General features: G+C 47.5%; 3 protein-coding genes across 3 annotated transcripts in view; all 3 read left to right on the forward strand.

Annotated features, from left to right (window-relative positions):
- The window catches only part of LOC119289239 (lys-63-specific deubiquitinase BRCC36-like), a 6,349-nt gene extending 706 nt beyond the window's left edge, over positions 1-5,643 (forward strand). Inside the window, exons 2-10 of the mRNA XM_037568605.1 lie at positions 47-172; positions 289-376; positions 929-1,014; positions 1,116-1,307; positions 2,816-3,009; positions 4,490-4,648; positions 4,734-4,814; positions 4,916-4,970; positions 5,047-5,643. Coding sequence (XP_037424502.1) covers positions 47-172; positions 289-376; positions 929-1,014; positions 1,116-1,307; positions 2,816-3,009; positions 4,490-4,648; positions 4,734-4,814; positions 4,916-4,970; positions 5,047-5,238 — 1,173 coding nt within the window. The 3' untranslated portion in view covers positions 5,239-5,643. The remainder of the gene's footprint in view (positions 1-46; positions 173-288; positions 377-928; positions 1,015-1,115; positions 1,308-2,815; positions 3,010-4,489; positions 4,649-4,733; positions 4,815-4,915; positions 4,971-5,046) is intronic.
- Positions 5,644-6,343: 700 nt separating this feature from the next.
- Positions 6,344-7,776, forward strand: LOC119289251 (MAPK kinase substrate protein At1g80180-like). Its single transcript, XM_037568612.1, has 2 exons — positions 6,344-6,952; positions 7,516-7,776. Exon 1 carries the CDS (start codon positions 6,579-6,581, stop codon positions 6,921-6,923), a length of 345 nt encoding a protein of 114 aa, XP_037424509.1. The 5' UTR covers positions 6,344-6,578; the 3' UTR covers positions 6,924-6,952; positions 7,516-7,776.
- Positions 7,777-17,964: 10,188 nt separating this feature from the next.
- On the forward strand, positions 17,965-20,845 carry LOC119289261 (probable polygalacturonase At1g80170). The gene is made up of 9 exons (XM_037568624.1): positions 17,965-18,329; positions 18,429-18,560; positions 18,646-18,816; positions 18,904-18,930; positions 19,010-19,217; positions 19,635-19,716; positions 19,830-19,938; positions 20,185-20,301; positions 20,403-20,845. The coding sequence occupies exons 1-9, from the start codon at positions 18,168-18,170 to the stop codon at positions 20,637-20,639; spliced, it is 1,245 nt and encodes a 414-aa protein (XP_037424521.1). The 5' UTR covers positions 17,965-18,167; the 3' UTR covers positions 20,640-20,845.
- The last annotated feature ends 2,421 nt before the right edge of the window (positions 20,846-23,266 follow it).

Genomic DNA, 23,266 nt, shown 5'->3' on the forward strand with positions numbered 1-23,266 from the left:
GCGAATGTCTGAGATCGCGCTGATTCCCCTCTCTCCCTGCCCGCAGTCCTCCAGCAAGGGCGGCTCCACGGCGGTGATATGGGGCGCGTCGCCGCAGATGAGGTGCGAGCGGAAGAAGGACCGCGTCGAGGTCAACCCCGAGCTGCTCGCCGCCGCGTCGGCGCAGGCCGAGATATCCTTCTTTACTTCCCCCTCTCATTTAGTTTCTTAGTATTAGTACTATTTGGTGTTGTGTGGATTGAGTTTACAGTAGGGTTTTGGGGATGTTGGCCTTAACTCTGCTAGCACGTAATGACGGCCACCATCGGGAAGACGACCCGGGTGATCGGCTGGTACCACTCGCACCCGCATATCACCGTCCTGCCTTCCCATGTAGGTAAGCAAGCCACACGAATTCCCTCGCATTGGCGGTCTATTGTGTGCCCACTGCCCAGGGCTGTGTTTCACTATGCTCAAGTGCCTTCTGTTCTGGCAACCCTGTGGTATGCATTGATTTGCCACAAACCTGTGACGTGATACTACATAGTTTTTATCTATGCAGCTTGAGAATTTACTAGCAAGTTTGTTTTGTCCTAGCCATGCTATTTTTAAATATGCAACCCTTCAATTATCCCCATTAGTGTTCGCTTGCCCATTTTGGAAAACGGATGCCAATATGTTGTGGGCTGTGGTAGCTAATCACCTATGCTTTTGTCTATTTGGGATAGGGAGTTCCATATTTAGCTATGTAGCTTTGCTCCGGAATTTCCGGTATAGCACCAACCCTATACTGTCCTGAATACAAGGGTCCATTACTGGCCACTAACCAATTGACGACAACAAAATAGAAATCTAGACAATTTGCTAGTGCATCTGCTTTTATGCTTTGCCTCTCTTATGAGATGGTGCCCATCTGCAGTGAGGCTAAACTTTGACTTTTTTTCTCCAGATGTGCGTACCCAGGCTATGTTTCAGTTGCTAGATCCAGGCTTTGTTGGGCTGATATTTTCCTGTTTTAGTGAAGATGCTCAAAAGGTAGGAAAGCTTATACTCTGTGTACACATTAAGGTTACTTCCTATCTGGGACACTTATGCATGGTTTTGTCTCGCTGAATCGTATTTTGATGTTGCCACAGGTTGGGAAAATCCAAGTGATTGCCTTCCAGTCACTCGATGGGACACAGAACACACAGCGTGCTATTGTTCCTGTTATTACCAATCCTGTCATTAACCTTGAACCATCTTGGAGTTCATCCGATAGCTCATTAGCATTGATTGAGGGCATTGAACAGGACACTGGAGATTCTAGAGCTTCAAACGGAAGCAAGGTTTATTTTGATACTGGATGTTGTGGTATTACAGCATTTAATTCCATGACGTCTTTCCATTTTGTCTGAGGGTGTGAGGGGTGTTGATTATCACTCCATCATTGTATTCTTTCCTACGGGATGGAGCATGTTTAAAGCTGGCGCCTACTTTGCACATGCCAATGTAAGAAAAAGAGCGTTTAAACTATGTTGCTATCATTTTTGGATCAAAAAAACTTAAAACGAATGAATAAATTGAGCCTTTAGTTTAGTCTTTTGATTAGAGTAGAGGTTGCGGGAGAGCAGAGCATACTGCCATACAATAAAAGATATTCAGGAAAACAAATCCATTTGTTATTTATGTTAACGGCCTAGGTGGCTGTCTTAGACTGGAAAGCTTGACTACATGTTCACTAAATGTTAACCCTCAAAAGTGGGCACACCTATGATGTGAAGCATCTTTTGATTTCACATCAAGAGTCCATGATGATGGACATAAAAAGAAGTCAAGCTATGCATCACCATCCAACCCAAGTAATGGTTGAACAGTAAATAGGCTAACGGAGTATTCCACAAATGTGGGATAAATTGATTGCAATCGCCTATTTTGCCTAAAAAGTTTAGTTCAGCGGGTTAACCAAAGGTGCATTGTGAGTATTGTAGACTTTGGGCCCAGTTTTTGGCAAGCAGCATGTGATGCTGGATGCTGAATCTCTAAAATTCTAGTGGTTTGAGCACTTTTTATGATCTGAAATAATGGGTCAACTATTTAACAATGTGTTTTGGCAAGAAAAAATAGTAAGCATGAACTATGACAACTATTTCATTGGGTATTAGTATATATAAATGGTGCTCGACAGGTGGAGGGGAGCCAGTAAGTAACATGTCATATGAAACAATTTTGTAATAAAGAAATTTCAGGATAATTTCAGAATTTTTCATTGAAGTCGCAGCAGTTTAATGTGTAGCTGGCTTTGGAAGCGAATATGAAACAACCCAGTAGAGACATTATGTTCAGGGAGCTTTTGTCTTGATGAATTATTTAATTGTATAGATATGGTATTTGGTTCTGATGTTAAAACTGACACCTGCTGATCAGCAAAGCCCCATAATTTCCTCAACGTTTGTGCTCAGAAGTTTCAGGTTGATGCTTTCCGACTTGAATGTGCAGGTCTAGATATATTGCAACCAAATGATGAGTAGATATCTATACTAATGTTTTTTTAAACGTGGTAACAAACTGCCAGATAGATCAGAAATTCAGAACAATGAAGCACACTTAACTGTTTCTACATTTTGTTTGACGAGCCCATCCCCTGATTTACCAGTTGGGAGCATACTTTGTCTCTGTTGTTAATTGCTTATGTAAAAGTTGCTTGGTTTATGCTGCTCCGTTGAATTTTTGTAGCTTCTAAGTACCAATTCAGGGTAACTTGCGCTAGGAGCCATAGTTAATCAGTGCACTATTCTGTGGGTTTGTACTTACCAGTACATTATCAAATTATTTATGCATGTACTTATGTTTTTAGGTCTGGGGAAGATCTCAGGATATGGATCTGTATCCTTCTTTGGACACAAATCATTCGGCAAGACATCTACCAATAGAAAACGCTATTGTTCCTTTCGAACCGGAAAACAGTGCTGGGCCCTCTATTGATCAAGATGGTTCAGATCTGTCCCCAAGCATACAGGAGGCTTTGCACCGGTCAACCATGGACATAAGGTATATGAATTTCCTGCACAAAATCTTTTATTTATTAAGCAAACTGTATATATAGTTTCCAGAAATCGTAAGCACTGTATGTTAGCCTTTACTCTTTTTTTGCCCTTGATAACTTTTTCAGCAGTTCAAAATATTTTCGGACAAGATATGTTATCTGAACCTAGGAGTTCTTCCTGGAATGTTTGTCTATCAGCTAGTATGATGGCATATTAACATCTTTCTCAGGGTGCTAGAGTCACATACTCTTGGGTTCCATGTTAAAACAAACTAATGGCTATATACCTTAGTAATATTAAACAAAGCTATATGGCTTATGTTTCGAGTTTTCCAATGCCATCTAATCACTTTGGCAATGTTCTTTTATGAGTAAAGCATTATTAACGCCTAAAATGTTACCAAGCAGGCTTTGTTGTCGTTAGGATGATGGGATTTGTCTGGAATTTTTTAGGATTTTGAAGTAAGCGTAATGGACTTGGATCGAATTCTCTCATATTGAAAGAGTCCCTTAGGAGGTGTTTGGCAACAGAAACGTTAACGGCAACGTTAACGTAATCAGATCACACTGTTAACGGAGGTGTAATGAGATTTTTCAAAGTTTGTTTGGTTCACGTTGGCGTAAAGGTATTGTTTACCATCGCTATGTTCTTGCTCGGCCCGCCTGCTGCTCGCCGGCCACCATCGTCCCCGTAGATGGCCTGCTCTTGCTCGGCCCCAGCCGCTCAAGATCTCAAACGCCGCCGGCCACCATCATCCCCGTAGATGGCCTGCTCTTGCTCGGCCCCTGCCGCCAAGATCTCAAACGCCGCCGGCCGCCTCCGAAATCAAGCCTGCAAGCCGCTCGGATCTTGTGCGCTGCACCACTGGCTGTCCCCGAGCATGTGCGCTGCCATCCGCATCCGATCTCAAGCGCCGCCGGCTGCTCCGATTTGGAACTCTTCCTGTTCGTCAGGCAACCATGGCTGATGGCGAAGGAGTTGACTATGACCGGTTGGGCAAGGCAGTTGTTGCGAGGGAGACGAAGGGGGGCTCGAAGGGGATGGGGGAGGCGCCGGCGCCGAACTCGAAGGGGTCGTGCGGGGAGGAGGGGGCTCGTGGGGCAGGATACTGCGACCTTACCGGTGAGGGGTGGGCGGTATCGATCCATAACTGGGCCGGACCCGTTTACAGAGGGATGCGTTTACGTCGTGGAGTAAACAAACACGAGCAACGTTTTTCCTTTACGGCGTAAACAGGTGACGGGCAAATATCGCCGAAACAAACACCTCCTTAGTGTTGTCCTAAGCATGTTCTCCTATACAACTTTGTTGTGATTTACAGTTACAATCATCATTCTTAACTAGTGTATGATGTATCACATGATATGAACATCCTATGACTTGTCTTTCATCATTCTTCATGCCCTGCGGACCTGTCAAGTGCAGGATGCTGTGCTTTAACATGACGATATATTAGTTTCTAATTTACAGTTTATTGCTGATAGTGGTGCAGAGTATAAAAGGAAGGAGGTGCCACTTAAAGTATTCCCTACAAGGCATCTGCTAAAGCTGGACACTACGTTGAGTTCGTACTGTGATATGCAGCGTGTCCTTTTTGAAGAGGAACAATCAGCATATAACCAAGCCATGCTTCAGAATATTTGGTAATTCAAGTTCCTTAATGAAAATGTAATATCAGGATGCTTTGTCTCACCGTAAAGGTTGCACTTGTTTTGTTCGTTTGTGCAGTGATGGGAAGATGCACCCACTTACATCTATGCACCATACCTCCACATATAATGCTTCTCTATGCAAACTGATGGAATACTGGTGAGCGCAAAATCTTCTTTTTCTTCTTCTGCTTATCCAAATACAGTGACTGCTCATAGTGTGTAATCGGCTGCTAACATATCGTGCTTGTGCTGTCTTAGCTTGAGCCCTGCTATAACTGTGCTTCAGGACCGTGTGAAAGAAAACGAACTTCGGGTGAGTGGACTAGATTTCATTGTATGGCGCTGTTTGGTCGTTCCAGGACTAATGGCTATTTGCTCATTGCAAACAGTTAGCTATGCTAGTGGAGGAGGCTAAACAACTGGAGGCCGAGCAGAGCACGAAAACTGGCTCTCCTCGCCGTGCGATGCCCGGAGGGACTACCAGTGGCATCACTTCGCCAAGGGGCCAGGACAAGTACCCTTCCGGCAGACAAGGGGGCCCTATAAGCCCTAGCAGCAGCGGCCGGAGGAAGGCTCCTTGACTCGGACCTTGCTCGCCATTATGTCATGATGGATAGTCCGATTCTGGGCCCTGCCTGATGCTTTCTGGAACCCCAAACCTGTCCCTTGGCGCGAGGGGTGAAGTCGCAATGCAAATGTACATACCCATCTCCTTTCAGCGCCTGGCCCGCCGTCCTTCTGTGGAAGTAACCAACCAACAGTGGTTCCCTTTTGCTTTGTGTTGTCCTTGCGCCAAATCCTTTTGCCTGGTTGCGCTGAGCTTGTAATGTGTACTCACTGACGCGACGAGTCTCGGGGCAGTGGTTGCGCTGAGCTTGTAATGTGTACTCACTGGCGCGACGAGTCTCGGGCAGGCTTTCTAGTTGGAAGAAACTCTTGTACCAATCCTGTTGTCGAAATGTTCAGGGGAAGCCTCGCTTGCCTAAGTGCTCTCGCCCTGCGGTGGTCTCTAATGTTAACAGCCGTACAAGGACGATGGGACTCGGGCGAGCCCCGGAGGCCGTCCGGCAGCGGTGACAACTTGTCCCACTCTAACTGCTGCACTGTTTTTGGAGCTTTTCGTAACGAAAGTGAGAGATTTGGAAGCAACATGACAAGGGCCATGCAACCACTCCCACTGTTGCTGGATGGAGGCGTGATGTGCAGTCCCGCGTCCATACACGAACGATCGACCTCGACACATGACCAAAGCACGCGCCGGAGCCGACACCGGCTCCCATCGAAGCCACGCCGGATCGTCGCGTCTCTGTACGAGTTCGGAGCCGTGTCGTACGGGCTCGCCAAGGTACGTGAAGCCGTACACGCCACCCTCCGTCCGGTGACTCTCTAGGCCCTGACGAGCCGCTGCGTGCGGAGCAAACGCTCAGGCTGTACTCTGGCATGGGAAACCGCGGCGAAGTCGCCCCCGGGCCGTTGCGCGTCCTTGTTTGAATTGAACCCGTCGTCGCCGCGTGCTGTCACTGACGGAAACGGAAGGGCCTGGCCGCCAGTTGCTGCTTGAATATGAACGAGTGATGGTAGCCAGACACCGACGGGTGACCAGAGTAGATTATCACCGTGCCATGCATGAACCGGCGGCCATATCCTATCCGTTTGGGTTTTCACCCCTCCCGGGGTGAGAGTCAGACCTACGTCCACATCCCTTTCGGTTTCCCCTCCTGCTCCAATAAATTTCCTCCCGATCGTTTCCTGCCCGCGTTGATTGCGTCGGCGCCCCAGCGCACGCGCACGCCAAGTTTTACCACCACGGCCGGGCGGCTGGCCACACGCGACGCGTAGACATAGACACGGGCAGGCAATCAGGCGCCGCTCCTCTTCTCCTGCAGCGCGCGCGGCACAGGGAAAGGAAGGGCGGCGAGCGATGGCGGGGCTGCAGCGGTCCAGCGGCACGTTCCGGCGGTCGGGGTCGTCGGGGATGGTGTGGGACGGCGACAGCCACCTGTCCGGGGAGATCAAGCCCGTGCGGGTCGAGCGGAGCCGCTCCACGGGCCACGCCGGGTACAGGGCGTCCGCCGGCCGCGTCTCGCCGGCGCTCGACCCGCCCTCGCCCCGCGTCGCCGTCTGCGGCTTCTGCGCCTGCTTCCGCGGCGGCAAGTCAAAGGCGGCCAAGAAGAGCAACGGCGGCAAGGCAAAGGCGGCCAAGCCCAAGGCTCGAACGGCCGCCGGTTCACCACCGAGACCGAAGGCGAGGCGAGCCAGTGGCTGATCCGTCTCTACTCTACGTCCCTGCAGCCCGTACGTACATACATATTGTATAAACCTCGGTAGTTTCTTCCCTGCTCTCGTGTTACCGATGATTTGTCCCATGTATACATATCGAGTAGTAGGCGCACGGATTTAGTACGATCCATGCATAGAGGGTAGCTTAGAACCGTGAGCGGTGTGTCTCACCATCACTCGATTGTACAGAGTGTTCTCTTCCATTTTGCTATGTGAATATGTGATCAGATATTTGTAGGACAGCATATGATTATTAGTACAACTTTTATTACTTAGCGTGCTGTGCATGTTCTGTCCTGCACTTTTCCATCTTCCAGTACAGCAGCAACCTATACGAATGTCCCTTTTTTTCTTATCAGTAGGCTTCAGCGTCTTGCATCCATGTAAGACCTTATACAATGCAAGGTGCATAGGGGAGGTGCTTAGAGAAATAAATCACGCTTTCTTTAAGCATTAATGCCTATTTGTATAGAGTAGACGCTTATTAAGCGTCTCTTCTGTAGAAATAGGCACTGGTATTTTAGAAAAATTCGATTTATTTTTATAAACACCTTCCTAAACACCTAACATTGTACCAGGCCTGCACTGCTCAATCTCCACATCGGCTATGTTCAGAGCCAAGACTGCCCGATTTTCTGGAATATGGAATCATGGCGTTTTCTTTCTTGCTGGGCGTTGCGGAAAAGACCAATCATCTCACACTTTCCTCTGCCGCTTTCTTTGACACGCGGACATTTGTGTTTGCTGTTTCTACTTGACTTATGAGCTTCAATCTTATCGCTCGGCAGAATAGTTCTGGCATAAATTGAAAATATGTGAGGACAAATCCTACTAATTAATTTCTGCCGGTTCGGACATGCATGTTTGTGCTGTCGGAGCAACTCCAACGGACCGACCGAAACAGACGGTGCTTTTGTCCGCTTTTTATCCGTTTGGGTCGGCCCGACGGTCACAAACGTCCGGCACTGTGTTTGGGTTGGCGCGAGCGCCCAACACTGGCCCGACCCATTTCATTGGCGCGCCAAAAAAAGTATTGCAAGCATTTTAAAAATAAATACATGTATTTAATTAAACATAAAAGCCGGCCACGAAGACCGGCGAAAGTCCACATTATATTAAAAACACTAAACTAGACGACGCGCTGCCCTAGGCGTCTTCGTCGGCCGCGGCGTCTGCGTCGTGATCGATGAGGTCGATCAACGTCCGCGCAGGACCGGCTCAGGGGAACGCCGTGTTCCAGACGACGATGATGTCGGGCTTTGCCGTCGCTGCCTGGGCCTGGCGCGCCTCCTCTTCGGCCTCGCGCTCGAGCATCTGCAGGCGCTGGCCCTCCCGGCGGTCCTCGGCAAGCCGAACGCGGCGCCAGTGGTCGAGGTAGGCCCTGCTTGTCCGTCGCCCCGAGCCAGATCGGCGGAGCGCTGACCCACTCGCGGACTACTCCGGTCCAGAAGTAGCGCTCGAGGTAGGCCGGCTCCTCCGGCTCGGCTTTGGGCAGGGACGACGGGGCCACCGGCGGCACGACGCAGTCGCCTGCCGTGGAGAGGGCCATGGCCTCCGCCATGGCAGCCTCGAAAGCCGCCTCGTCCGCCTCCCTCCACCGCTCCTCCTCCTCGCTCTCCTTGATGGCTGCCTGGTAGGCGGCCTCGGCCTCTGGTCCTCGTTGTGGACGACGAGTGCGGGCGGCGGCAGGCTGTGGTCGATGCCGCGGACGCCGCGTCGCCTCGCCTCCTCGTGCTCGATGGGGGCCACCGGCGGCACGACGCAGTCGCCTGCCGTGGAGAGGGCCATGGCCTCCGCCATGGCAGCCTCGAAAGCCGCCTCGTCCGCCTCCCTCCACCGCTCCTCCTCCTCGCTCTCCTTGATGGCTGCCTGGTAGGCGGCCTCGGCCTCTGGTCCTCGTTGTGGACGACGAGTGCGGGCGGCGGCAGGCTGTGGTCGATGCCGCGGACGCCGCGTCGCCTCGCCTCCTCGTGCTCGATGGCGAACCATCGAGCCCAGTTGAGCGAGTCGACGGCGAAGCGCGGGTCGGCGCGCTGCTCCTCGCTCAGCAACGCCCGCCGGCGCCACACCTCCTCCGCATGGGCCCTGGCCGTCCGCGGCGCCGCCGGCACTGGGATTCTCTCCGGATCCAAATGCCAGTCGTGCGGCAACGTCACGTCCGGGTACGGCAGAGGCACGCGGTGGTGCCAGTGCCACTCGGCCTGGTGCAACGACACGTTGATGCGCTGCCTCTGCCGGGGAGCGCGCGCCGGCGTGGGAAGGGCGGGGAGGGAGGGAGGATGGCGGGCCAATGCAGGCAACCAAAGAAAGTGCACTTGCGTATTACCTAATGTAGGGACCCTAGATGCAGGCAACCAAATAACTCGCAGATGTCGCATATGAGGCTGTTTTTTCAGAGCCAGACTGGGTTGAGATGTGTATGCAACGCAACTACTATTCACTATGGCAACCAAATACGCCCTTACGTATTGATTCGGCCCGCCGGAGATGCAAGCGAAACCCAACATGCTGACCCGATCTCGTCTGCCAACGCCAAGCCCTGGGTCGCCGAGCTCTTCTGGCCGCTCGAGCACTTCATCTCCGCGGCATGACCGTCATGGACAACGCTGTCCGGGTTCTCATCCGACCTTGCCGCGCCCGGGAGTATTGGGGACACTTGGTGATGTGGATTGTGTTTCCAAAAAAATGACATGGACTGTGACGTGGCAGTCAAACCTAGGTGACGTGTCAAAGTTTTTGGTCAAAACTGTGACCACGTTAGACTCAAACTCATCACTACTCTTTAGGATTCTCGGCTGGGCTAAGCGCGCCATAGTCTAGTTTTGCCGCAACTGTGAGCGGTAGAGGTGGTGATGGGTGTTGCATGTAGTATGGGTCCACAAATCTAGACGCAGGGTGTGCTCCCGGGGCGTCCTAAATGGTGTGGCATCCGAAGATGACGGGTGGACTAATCTGGGCCTAAGTAGATGATGTTAGTGTATATAGTGCCCCCACACACGTGACTCCGATGATGAGGCAACGGTGGTGGTGTTCATAGGTGGGAGCTTAATTCCGTGGTGATGTAATGGCGGTGTTTGTTCCCTCAATTTCGTTTGGGATGGTATGCTATTGCAAGTGCAAGCGGAGTTGCAACTTGGTCTCATAGTGTCAACGGTTGATGCCCCTTCACGAGCTCAAATAGGTGAAATTTTAAGTTGTCAACCGATGTGGATGCCAAAGAGAATGACACTCGAGTGTGCCCTTCTCCTCAGAGGCATTGTGAGTAGTTTGCATTCGCAACATCGTGGCCAAGAAGTTTTTTGCGTGGCTGGATCCTACCAAGAGATCTGGTGGGTTAGTCTTGTACAATTTTTGGGTGAATTCTTAATTCTTTGACAATGATCAATGCCGCAGATGATAGCGCCCACGGGTGTTGCTTCCCTCTTTAGAGGCGTTTCCTAAAATGCTCACAAGAAATAGAAAAAAGTCCATTTTATTACCCTTAACAAAGTGATTGGTTCACATAACCCCCTGATTATTTTTTCAGTTCCCTTAACCCCTAATCTATTCATTACCGTTCAAAATTCTTCTCTGATGGGTTTGCTCAGATTGTTTGCTGACATGGATGTGGTCAAAGCGGTATTTGACCAGCTAGTGGGTCCCTGAAAACCACGCCACAATTTTGAGCCTTGTTTTTCTTCCACACCGAGCTCTGAGATGCTTCTTCCACGGCCACCGCTTGTCTCCTCGTGGCCGGAAAATACCCCAAGGCCATCTAGCTTGTCCCTAAGTCCCACCTCGTTCCCCTGTACCTCCACGTCAAAGGGGATCGGCTAGAGTGTCCCCTAGAGCGTCGCCCCCGAGCTCCCTCCCTCGCATCCGACCACTGTTCTCTGCACTAAATTGGGCGTCGGCGAGACGCCCGAGGACTCTCTACTCAATGATTCCAGTCCACGGCACACTAGCCAGGATCCTAGACATCACCACGGCGGGCGCCGCTACGTCCTGTGCCTGCTGCACGTCGTCGTGCTCCGGCCAGCGCCTTGGTCGCCCACGGCCGCGCTCACCTACCTCCCATGCCTCTTCTACAGCGCAGTGAAGACACTCCGGCCAGGGCCTCAGTCATCCGCACCGCGCTCACTGACCTCCCCTACATCTTCTACAGAGCAGTAAAATGAATTGCAGCGGGCAGCAAAGCTTGGCCACGATGTGCGAGGTCCTCGGAGATGCGCAACTCAAAATGGAAGGGTTGTTCTGCTTCAGGGGAGCACCACGTTGCTCGGGAAACAAAGGAGAAGAAGCAGGGGTCGCCAGAGGAAGAGATCGAGGCAGCGGGTTCTCCGTACGCCGGGGGTGCTCCTCCGAGGCATGGCGTTAGTGCGAGCGCTTGGTGCGGCGGCAGGAGATGGATCGTGTGCTCGGTCGTGTCAGGTTGGTGTCGTTGGTCAGCTCCTCGCCCTCGGCGTGTTCTATGGCGCATGGTCTTCTGACCCAGGCCGATGCCCGTTTTTTGCTTGGCGGAGGAGATGATGTTGTCCTCCATCCCGAGCTAGACGACGAGACGCGCGCCATAGCGTGGCCTTGTGGAGATTGGATGGGCGGCTAGGCGAGAGGGAAGACAGAGACCGGCATGCTGCGCGCGGGGAAGGAGATGCGGTCAGGTGGCGGAGCTCCGAGGAGTCGCCGGCTAACGGCGGGGTCAAGGAGCCCCAACCTGACAAGGGTGCCCCACTGTCAAATACCGCTTTGACTACCTTCACGTCAGCAAAACAAATGAGCAAACCCAACTAAGAGCAAACCCAACTAAGATGTTTTGTGAACGGTATAGGATAAATCAGGGGGTTAAGGGAGCAGAAAAAAATGGTCAGGGTGTTATGTGAACCAGCCACTTTGTTGAGGGGAGGAAAATGGATTTTTTTCCAAGAAATATAACCGATGAACATTTTTTATAATAAATGAGATCTTAATTCGACGATAGTGTTGTGGTTCCCCCCTTTTTAATCTTAATGAAATAAACAGAGCACCTACCATATCCATAATTAAAAAATATTTTTCATCTAACATGTGTCTCGGATAATCATCGGCAATGAATTTTGGAGTATGAAACATGTTAAATTATATTTTAGACTACGAAATTTGCTAAATTTTAATTTGTACTAATTTTTTTTATATTTATCACCAATTTTTACATACAATTTTTGAGTGTTTTTTTCTATTTCATTAGAAGGGTTAACCACATGAAAATAGTGCTACATAATAATTAAATTGTTCTTTGTTATACAACTGCAATGTATATCATCGAAATATACACTTATATTGTGGTAGAAATTATATTATAGTTTGTCTCAAAAAATTATATTTATTTCTCTTGAAACGAGACATATTAAATAGAAATAAATAAATAAAAAGGATTGAATCTGATAACTTCTTCGGTTATTTTTTGCGTTTACAATGACATGGATTGTGTGTGTGTGTGTTGTGTATATTTTAATAACATTATAGTTCTCTACAAAAATCTGTAAAACTCATGGCCTAACAAATATCCCACTAATGATTTCTAGTGTATAATTAGAAAAATATTCTAGACACACATTGTATAAAGTGAAAGATAAGCATCATTTTTCTACCCCTTTTTTGTGTTCAAATGCGCCTTACAGGTTACCATGGTTTTACTTTTTTTCCCTTAGTTAAATGAGCCATACAAGTTACACTAGGTTGGGTTCGGTAATGTGTTAACAATGTGTGAATGTTCTGTACTTGGTATTAAAATAATCTCTCTTACACTGACCATCGATGAACATAAAAATGTCAATGATTTCTAGTTGCCAGTAAGCACATATCCAACACCTTACCAGCCTTCTTGATCATCTTCTCCATGATCCCCTTCTCATAGAAACCATCTGGTAACTTGTGAATTTGCAGCCAAACAGACATATGCACTATCTCAATATTCTCTACACAACTAAATCCATCATATGGGTATAGCAGGACGGTCTAGAACCTGAAGATCCAGGAGCCCTGGTTCATAATCCGCTCCCAATCTCCCAAACGTGAGGCCTGAACCACGAAAAGATTGTCCCCAAGAGGTCTGAATCTCACCGGCTACGCAGGATTCCATGTTGCACACATAACATGGAAGCAAGCTGCCTGATTGAAAGTCTGCCGTGTGAACTCTCGCAAGCACCATCCACCGGACTTAGGGCCTGTTTGGTTTGTATCCTCAGCAAGTTCTGCCTGGCCTGAAGTCATCCCTGGATTTGGCAAGTGGTTGTTTGGTTGCTGCCTTGGGGAAAAGAACGCTTGCCTGGCCTGGACTCGTTGGATCGCAATTAGCCTGGGCGAGAATCCAGGCATTGCAATTAGCCTGACCCAGGCAACCGAACCGGGACGCATGGGCATGTGGCCACAGGGCTAATAGCAGCCTGTGAAGGGTTTCGTAGTAATTTCAAAAAATTTCCTACGCACACGCAAGATCATGGTGATGCATAGCAACGAAAGGAGAGAGTGTGATCTACGTACCCTTATAGATCGATAACGGAAGCGTTAGCACAACGTGATTGATGTAGTCGTACGTCTTTACGGTCCAACCGATCCAAGCACCGTTACTCCGGCACCTCCGAGTTCTTGGCACACGTTCAGCTCGATGACGCTCCCCGGGCTCCGATCCAGCAAAGCTTCGGGGAGGAGTTTCGTCAGCACGACGGCGTGGTGACGATCTTGATGTTCAATCGTCGCAGGGCTTCGACTAAGCACCGCTACAATATGACCAAGGTGGAATATGGTGGAGGGGGGCACCGCACACGGCTAAGAAACGATCACGAAGATCAACTTGTGTGTCTATGGGGTGCCCCTTGCCCCCGTATATAAAGGAGTGGAGGAGGGGAGGGCCGGCCCTCTCTATGGCGCGCCCTAGGGGAGTCCTACTCCCACCGGGAGTAGGATTCCCCCTTTCCTAGTCCAACTAGGAGTCCTTCCATGTAGTAGGAGTAGGAGACAAGGAAGGGGAAGGGAGAAGGGAAGGAAGGAGGGGGCGCAGCCCCTCCCCCTAGTCCAATTCGGACTAGGCCTTGGGGGGGCGCGCGGCCTGCCCTAGGCAGCCCCTCTCTCTTTCCCGTATGGCCCAATACTTTTCCCCCGTATTCCCGTAACTTCCCGGTACTCCGAAAAATACCCGAACCACTCGGAACCTTTCCGATGTCCGAATATAGTCGTCCAATATATCAATCTTTACGTCTCGACCATTTCGAGACTCCTCGTCATGTCCCCGATCTCATCCGGGACTCCGAACTCCTTCGGTACATTAAAACTCATAAACTCATTATATAACTGCCATCGAAACCTTAAGCGTGCGGACCCTACGGTTCGAGAACAATGTAGACATGACTGAGACACGTCTCCGGTCAATAACCAATAGCGGGACCTAGATGCCCATATTGACTCCTACATATTCTACGAAGATCTTTATTGGTCAGACCGCATAACAACGTACGTTGTTCCCTTTGTCATCGGTATGTTACTTGCCCGAGATTCGATCGTCGGTATCTCAATACCTAGTTCAATCTCGTTACCGGCAAGTCTCTTTACTCGTTCTGTAATACATCATCTCACAACTAACTCATTAGTTGCAATGCTTGCAAGGCTTATGTGATGTGCATTACTGAGAGGGCCTAGAGATACCTCTCCGACAATCGGAGTGACAAATCCTAATCTCGAAATACGCCAACCCAACATGTACCTTTGGAGACACCTGTAGAGCACCTTTATAATCACCCAGTTACGTTGTGACGTTTGGTAGCACACAAAGTGTTCCTCCGGCAAACGGGAGTTGCATAATCTCATAGTCATAGGAACATGTATAAGTCATGAAGAAAGCAATAGCAACATACTAAACGATCGGGTGCTAAGCTAATGGAATGGGTCATGCCAATCAGATCATTCACCTAATGATGTGATTCCGTTAATCAAATAACAACTCTTTTGTTTATGGTTAGGAAACATAACCATCTTCGATTAACGAGCTAGTCAAGTAGAGGCATACTAGTGACATTCTGTTTGTCTATGTATTCACACATGTATTATGTTTCCGGTTAATACAATTCTAGCATGAATAATAAACATTTATCATGATATAAGGAAATAAATAATAACTTTATTATTGCCTCTAGGGCATATTTCCTTCAGCCTGGATGTATAAAAAATAAACAATAGCACCACCAAGCCGTATTGATGGGACTGTGATGCTCTACCTGGTCAGGCACAAACCAAACACACCATCCCCAGGCTAGCCTGGCCAGGCAGAAAAATTCCACCATTTCACGTCCACACTAGGCGTAGGTGAACTGCCTGGCATGACGCCCAGGACTCCGTCCAAACACGCCCTTAATCATTGATCTAGGGATCCTTTTCATCAATCACGACGTTGTCAAAATCCTCCTATGCAAGGTCTAACTGGCCGAAGAAGTCATCGATGCCATCGACACATCCCTTTCCCGCACCTCTGCTCATCGCTGAGAAGGCGTCTGAGTTAGATGCCATTGCCTGAACAAGAACGCTGTCGTGGATCGACAGGAAGAACGAGGTAGACTTAGTGCGATCGCGGTCGCCCGAGGAGACAAACCCTAGTCGCCCCTAGGGGAAAATGTTTCATGTTGTAATGATTACGTACTCATCTATCTGTCCTATGGGACCATAAGTTTGTGGTCTCATGCTAAGCAGCTAGTGGGGCACATTCTAAATGCAACGTTTTAGAGGACGGGCTCCATATAGCTCGTTATTTGAATTTTTTTGAAATACTATTTAAAAGTTTAAAAATATCTTTTTCTAAAAATATACACAAATGTTCTCTGAGTGTCCATAATTTTTTGTTAAATAATCATTATTTGCAGGGCACACGAAAATGACAAAACTTTGGTCCAAATACAACAAAGAAAAGGCCCATCTAATCTATGTATTTGCCTTTTTTCTGTACACCTCATATGAACATGTATGTTAACGAAGTTCTTTACGTGTATATACTACAACTATATGCTTATGTGCATACTTTTTTAGGCGCGGAAAAAAATTCACTTATAAAAATAACGGGCTCCTTGGAGCTCATCCCCCAAATGCACTTTTCAGGCATACTCCTCATTGATGTCATGCACTCGTGCTATATACTGTGCTAGTTAGCCAGACAAGCAGATTATCTCAGAATTCATGCCTATGATGATCGATTTCCATAGATGGTATCATTTCATGAATTCTGTTTAACCAGTTATTGGATGTATCCTGGATGTTATTTTTCTCTTTCACTAGAACAATGCCCGTGCGTTTCAACGGGATATAAATATTCTATTATGTTAGCTTATGATTTACCTGTCCATAATATGCGACTGTGTAAATAAATATTCATCAAATTCTACCTGTGATTTACCTAATATTTGATCAAAAGTGATTTACCTATCCATAGTTGCGATTGTGTAAATAAATGTTCATTAAATTGTGCCCATGATTTACCTTATATTTTGATTAGAAATTTGGTAAGTAAACTAAAGTGAAATTGGTTCAGAAGGTAAGTAAATTAATATGATTGATTATTATACGGAAAAGGTTGTGGGAACTAGCTTTAATTATTTCGTGCCTAGATGGGACCCACATGACTAGTGTTAGGGGTCCACAAATAGCTTAACACACATATTGGGTACTAACCTCGTGTTTACAGGTATCAACCTATTTCCATCATATAATCAGGTGCTACCCTCATTACACTTAGTAGTGCATATGTGACGCTAACTAGGATGACATGTCGCTCGACATGTTGCTTACCAATCTCTATTTTGTTTCTCTTCAGTAAGAGATGCATGGACCGTATGAGCACGAGAGGATGATATGAGCTAGGGGAAGTGCTTGTGATTGTTGTGCCAAAGAGGGGGCACATGTGCAAAAATCAAAGATGTTAAGTAAAAGTAAAAAAAAAAAAACATCAATAGTGTGACCTTCTATTATTTTGGACACAACCATGCCTTTTGAAAAACGACTTTTATCATTTCTTTTTTATTACATAAATCTAATCCAGTTTTACAGAAAATTTACGCATATGATTTTCATCTATCCAATCTAAAAACTAATTTTTTTAAGGCATGCCACCTCATCAAAACATTCAAAAGGTGACAACTATAGGTGCCACGCCAATGGCTCACATTCCATGATGGACATTAAGACTAACGAAAGTAGATTTTTGGTACTTATTTAACGTCCCACAAACAACAACTATTTAAGGTGCGTAAAATACTTAGTTTAACCCAAGACTTACCCCAAGAGCAACAAGTGGTTGGATAGTTAGGAGGATCATGGTATCCCAGGTTTGACACATTCTAGTCTCATTAATGTGGATTATTCTCTGAATGAAAGACGGCATTTCGGTTGATAGGCAGACACAACTCTGACCAGATCTTCATCAATTTCTAAAGAAAAGAACCTCTAATTCAATAGTATATGAGGATTATTCCGTGAGTGACCCTGTTGTTACCAAAGCGCAACTCCGACTCAATCTTAAGTAGCACTCCCTCTGTAAATTAATATAAGAGTGTTTAGATCACTACTTTAGTGATCTAAATGCTCTTATATTAGTTTACGGAGGGAGTATTTTTCAAAGAAAAAACTATAGATCGATTTATGTAGATTATTCTTTCAGTGAGAGAGGGCATTCCCGACGCTAGGGAGGAGCAACTTTGACCTGGTGTTTATCATAGTACTTAAAACAGCAAAGATGAAAAAAAAACCCTCTAAATCAAGCTTAGACGATTCATGCAGCGTTTGCACAAAATTACCCTGATCGGCCGATCCCCTTCCAATGGCTCGTTATACCATCCCATAACTTGCCCCATAGTAAAGCACTTGTCCAATTATACCAACCTACATTAACATAAAGCAATATACAGTGCATTTTGATCCCCTTCCAATGGCTACGAATCAAACGAAAGCGCAGCAATGTGTTGCCCAATCCGCAGGCAACTCAAATGAACCCCCTTCGCCACACGCGGAAATCTCGCGATCGCCCGACAAAATCACGGATGGAATTCACTTGCTTCCCGGGAAAAAGCGGGCTAGGTGCAAGGGCGGCACATGCTAGGTGTCGTGCAAGCAATCCGCTCGCCCCGCCCGTCCGTCCTCTCGCCGCTTCCCGTCTTCACTTCTTTATGCCGCTCGGTGCCAGCGGTGCGGCGGTGCGCGCCCCGAGCAGAGCTAGCTAGCTGATTTATTCGGCGCGGGAATGGTGCCCGGGACCAGGACTCCGGCGGCGTCCGTGCTGCGTGGGCTCGTGGCGGTCGTCGGCGCGGCCGTCCTGTGTTTCTCCGGCGCCGCCGAGGCCCGCGTCCTCCTCACGCTCGACGACTTCGGCGCCGTCGGCGACGGCATTGCCAACGACACGCAGGTGACGCATATGTACACGCTCTCTGACAGATTGATTGTTACACGTCGATCGCCGTGGTTAATTATGCTCTGGGCGCGCTCTGTTTCGATGGGTGGTCAGGCGTTCGTGGACGCGTGGACGGCGGCGTGCGGCTCGGAGGAGCAGGCCGTGCTCGCCGTGCCCGTCGCCAAGGCCTACCGGATCTGGCCGGTGCAGCTCTCCGGCCCCTGCAAGAAGAAGCTCAAGCTGCTGGTACGTACGTGCGTTCCCCTGTGAACAGTTTCGCAGTCCCTTGTTCTCGCGTGCGTTTCTTGATGTTGCCGGCGGCGCTGGCCAGATTGCCGGGACGATCGTGGCGCCGGCGAGCCCCGACGAGTGGGCGGGGAGGGAGCCAATGAAGTGGCTGTACATCTACGGCGTGGACGGCCTGTCCGTGAGCGGCGGCGGCACCATCGACGGCGTCGGGCAGGAGTGGTGGGCGCGCTCCTGCAAGCGCAAGAAGACCCAGGTACCACGTCACTAGTAGGTACCAGTCAACCCGCCATCACCTGCCTCTCAACTCTTAGAGTGACACATGTATCTTGGTTTCCCGCAGCCCTGCAACACGCGGCCTCCTCCGAGGGTGAGTCGACGACCTGAATCTCGGTCTTGAACCGGCGGCGAGATTAATCTGATGGTTTTGGGATGCTGTTGTGTTGCAGGCGTTGCACTTCGAGGAGTGCAGGGGAGTGAGCGTGCAGGGCGTGACGCTGCAGAACGGGCCGCAGTTCCACCTGTCCTTCACGCGGTGCGTGGACGTGAAGGCCAACTTCCTCCGGGTGGTGGCGCCGGCGGACAGCCCCAACACCGACGGCATCCACCTCAACGACTCCTCCCGCATCCAGATCACGGACAACCTCATCTCCACGGGTACGTTGTCACCAGTATCGAGTGTGCCCTGTATGGCTGTATTCTCTGACCTCTCCCCGTCAGAGTCAGACCGCAACGCCTTAACATCATCCGCGCTTGCAAATCTTGTTGCAAAAGCGTTGCTTGCATTTCTTCTTCTTCTTCTGAAAGATAAGATCAAAGGTGGCGGCTGGTTGAACCTTGACCGAATACAATCTGACAAAATAGATAGCAGCCGCAGGCCGGGATACGAAGAATAATGACGTAAATGGATGTGAACTTGACAGCGAAATGCAGTTCGGTCCTACATTGCTGCCGATAATTAGATTTTTCTGTTCTGAAATTCAGATTCACACGCTTCATTTGCAGCACAGAGTTACATAGTGTAGCAGCGTGATTGATTGATCTACACCAGTGTGGTCACTTTGTATGGATCAGGGGACGACTGCGTGTCGATGGTCGGCAACTGCTCGGACGTCCGCGTAAGAGACATCTCGTGCGGGCCCGGCCACGGTATCAGGTACTACTACTACCGTGCAACACCTCTTTACTACTCACTGAACCCACTGAACCCAGCTGCTGCTAGAATTTAGTGTTGTGCAGCACTAACACGCAGCACGTTGTGCTGGTCAGCATCGGGAGCCTGGGCAAGAACCGGACCACGGACAGGGTCGAGAGCGTGAGGGTGGACACCTGCCTGCTCACCAACACCACCAACGGCGTCCGGATCAAGAGCTGGCAGGTAATAATTTAACAAAGACAATAACAGTTTTGTTATAGAAATACTTCCTCCGTTCCAAATTGCTCATCGCAGAAATGGATATACTCCCTCCGTTCCAAATTACTCGTCGCAGAAATGGATGTATCTAGAACTAAAATACATCTAGATACATCCATACCTGTGACAAGTAATTCGGAACGGAGGGAGTACGTAGTAAAAACACTCTCACTGCAACATGTGCAACCAACTTGTGTCGTGTTGCTTCAGGGTGGGATGGGCTCTGCCCGCGACCTGAGGTTCGAGAGCATCGTGATGAAGAACGTGTCCAACCCCATCATCATCGACCAGTACTACTGCGACCAGCCGACCCCCTGCGCGAACCAGGTAGGCCTGCAACGTGCCGGATTACTGCATTTTTACCGTCTCTGAATCGTGTGACGCAAAGGGCTGAAGCGTGAATTAAACCTGTGTGTCTGGGCGTGCAGACCAAGGCGGTGGAGGCGCGCAAGGTGGAGTTCGTGGACGTGAGGGGCACGTCGGCGACGGCGCAGGCGATCAAGATCGCGTGCAGCGACACCGTGCCGTGCACGGAGCTGGAGCTGAGGAACGTCAACCTCACCGTGGTGGGCGGGGGCGCGGCGACGGCCTCCTGCTACAGGGCGTCCGGCAAGGCGGTCGGAGTCGTCGTCCCGGCCTCCTGCCTCGCCAACGGTGACCCGTGATGGTCGTCGAACGATGTGTTCCACCGTCTGTTTGTTTGCGTAGTCTGCCGGTGTTTTCGACATATACTAGCTTCCTACATAGTGCATGTGACATGAATTAGATATATCAAACGTCTTATCTTTTTTTTATTCTGGGCTCTGTTTTCACAATATGAAACATATAGTGCAAATGTTTTTGGCAACACTAATTGATTTGTTGCTCGCATGGAGGCGGTAATTACCTTAGAGATGTTGTCTATCATTTTTATTTTTAAAATATAATTTCTTCGTGTGGTAGTCTCATAACATGTCACAAACAAGTTTATATCACCAATGATGCTGTGAGTGTCATTTCGGTGCTTTTCCACAATATAACTTCTTTGCGCAAGGGTGGACATTTACATGATCTGCAAATTTTAATATCAACACACCACACAAACAATACATGAGTGACCAACACTATTGAGGTTATCATACTCCTTATAAGTGGACATAAAATTATATTAAAACATGCACATACTGATACTTTGTGGTGGCTTTCTAGTGGTCCAATTTCAGATTTAGCGTACATTTGCCAAGCATCCCATCATAAATGAGGGTTTGTTCATAGTTGCAACAGTTAAGCATAAGGAACCAACATTATTTTGTTAGTTTTAACGGGTTGCTTTAACATTAAAAATGTCCCAACTTAATCGTCATCAACATTAGGTACATGTTAGGCAGAATACTTGTCCACAATGTGAATCTTGATTTGGCATTATATAGATATTTTCTCTATAAATTTGGTCAAAGTTTGTGAATCTTGACTTTGTAATTATATCTTCATAGCTATATTGTGTTGCACTTTGTCGCTCTACTTGTTTCAGCAAACTATTGGCAAGGAAATAAAAGGCAAAAGAGACTAAACCAATTTATCTTGGACTGATGTTAGGAAAATTGCAATCTGCAAACAATAGTTTGCTAGTTTAAACACAATACGCAAAGCACCTCGATGTTTATTACCTTTGAAATGAGGAGAAACACCTTTAGGACTAGCAAAATGGCTCTTGGGGTGATGGAGGGCAAAACAAAGATTGTACTATGAAAATTTTGTGCCGGTATTCTTTATGTTGTATACAAATTTGTATAGAAAATGAGCATATGAACATCCTGGATAAAATACAGATTCAGCTTTTGCCTTAAATAATATTAATCTTTAGTGATTGTTTTCGCTCTAGGTAATGATAGTTGGATTTTAGCATGCCACCCATCCTACTATTATGTACATGTGTTTCTATTTAAATGGCAAGGTTAAAAGTTTGAAGTTTGGTGTCACATATTTTTGTGCAATATGCTATATATGTCAATAGTTTTGTGCCTTTGTCGACTCATGGAACTTACTATATCGGACCACAGTGGCAGAGCGAACTTTGCTTGGGGAGGTTTTGTGATGACCGACCATGGCAATGTGCAGGCGGGAAGTTTGTCTCGGGACACAAGAATATGGGTGCAAGCTATAACCTGCATCGTCCCACGGAACTCATCCATAAACTTAATATGTGTTCATCGATACTTAAAATTAACACTTCATTTGTATTATGGTGTTGCCCAGTAGCCCGCCAAGCTTGCATCCCTACACAAGAGCGCAAAATGTGTGCGTCATGTTGCTATGTTCTAAGAGGATTGTTCTAGAGAAGCATGGACCAAATAGCTAGGCTAGTTTGTAGAATATTCTGGAGGTGCCACATGACAAGATCCAGTCAAAAAGTAAATCCTACGGTCGAAGACACTAGGATTTTACACTTCTCCACCATTAGATAAAACTATCTCTAAAACTAATATTTCAAGTTATTTGTACACGATATAGTAAATATAGAATAGAAACCATTATCGAGATATTTGTTAAGCAATATACTTTATAATGTTTATAAGGAAACAATCTAGAAGGATATTAAAACACATAAGAACACACAAACACACACGTAAAAAAATATGCTAGTTTTTTTTCCAAAAAAATTAAAATAAGTTTATGCCTTTTTTGTTCAATTTTGTATTTAAGAAATTGGTTCTAAGGCCTTTTTAAAAGACACATTTTTTTCATTTTTAAGGAAACAATGCTTCAAAGGGATTTGGTTTCAAGACTTGTTAAGGAAAATGCCTACAAATTGCGAAAACTAGTGTAATTACAAAGAGCATTATATATATTTAGCATCATTGTCATGTGGTTAACTAAGGTAACTAAGTAACAATAGTGAAAATAAGCTAACTATTTTTGATGGAACAAACAAAGCTAACTAAGTAATAAAAAATATATCCACTTATATTATACCGTGCTAGAATAAATTGTAATAAAGTACAAGAGTTTATTATAAATTATATTTATTTTATAAAGTATAAAGTATAAATTTAGCTTTAGGATCTCGCCATTTATTAGCGCAAACTAGTAACTTCTCTTTAGAAACGAGATTTAAAGATCTTGTTAAGGTAGCGTATAACCAACCCAGCATTAGGGTTTTGCAATTTTACTACTATAAAAGACACTGGGAACGGGCACCTCTGGGTGTGTCCATGTGTCAATGACAAACAAAAATCGTCATGGGAGGATTCCTACGCTTATAGACGGGAGGGAACGTAGTGAGTCATTTTTCATTATTTTCGCGATCTTTTAA

The sequence above is a fragment of the Triticum dicoccoides genome, chromosome 1A, assembly GCF_002162155.2.
Source record: "Triticum dicoccoides isolate Atlit2015 ecotype Zavitan chromosome 1A, WEW_v2.0, whole genome shotgun sequence".
Lineage (NCBI taxonomy): Eukaryota > Viridiplantae > Streptophyta > Magnoliopsida > Poales > Poaceae > Triticum > Triticum dicoccoides.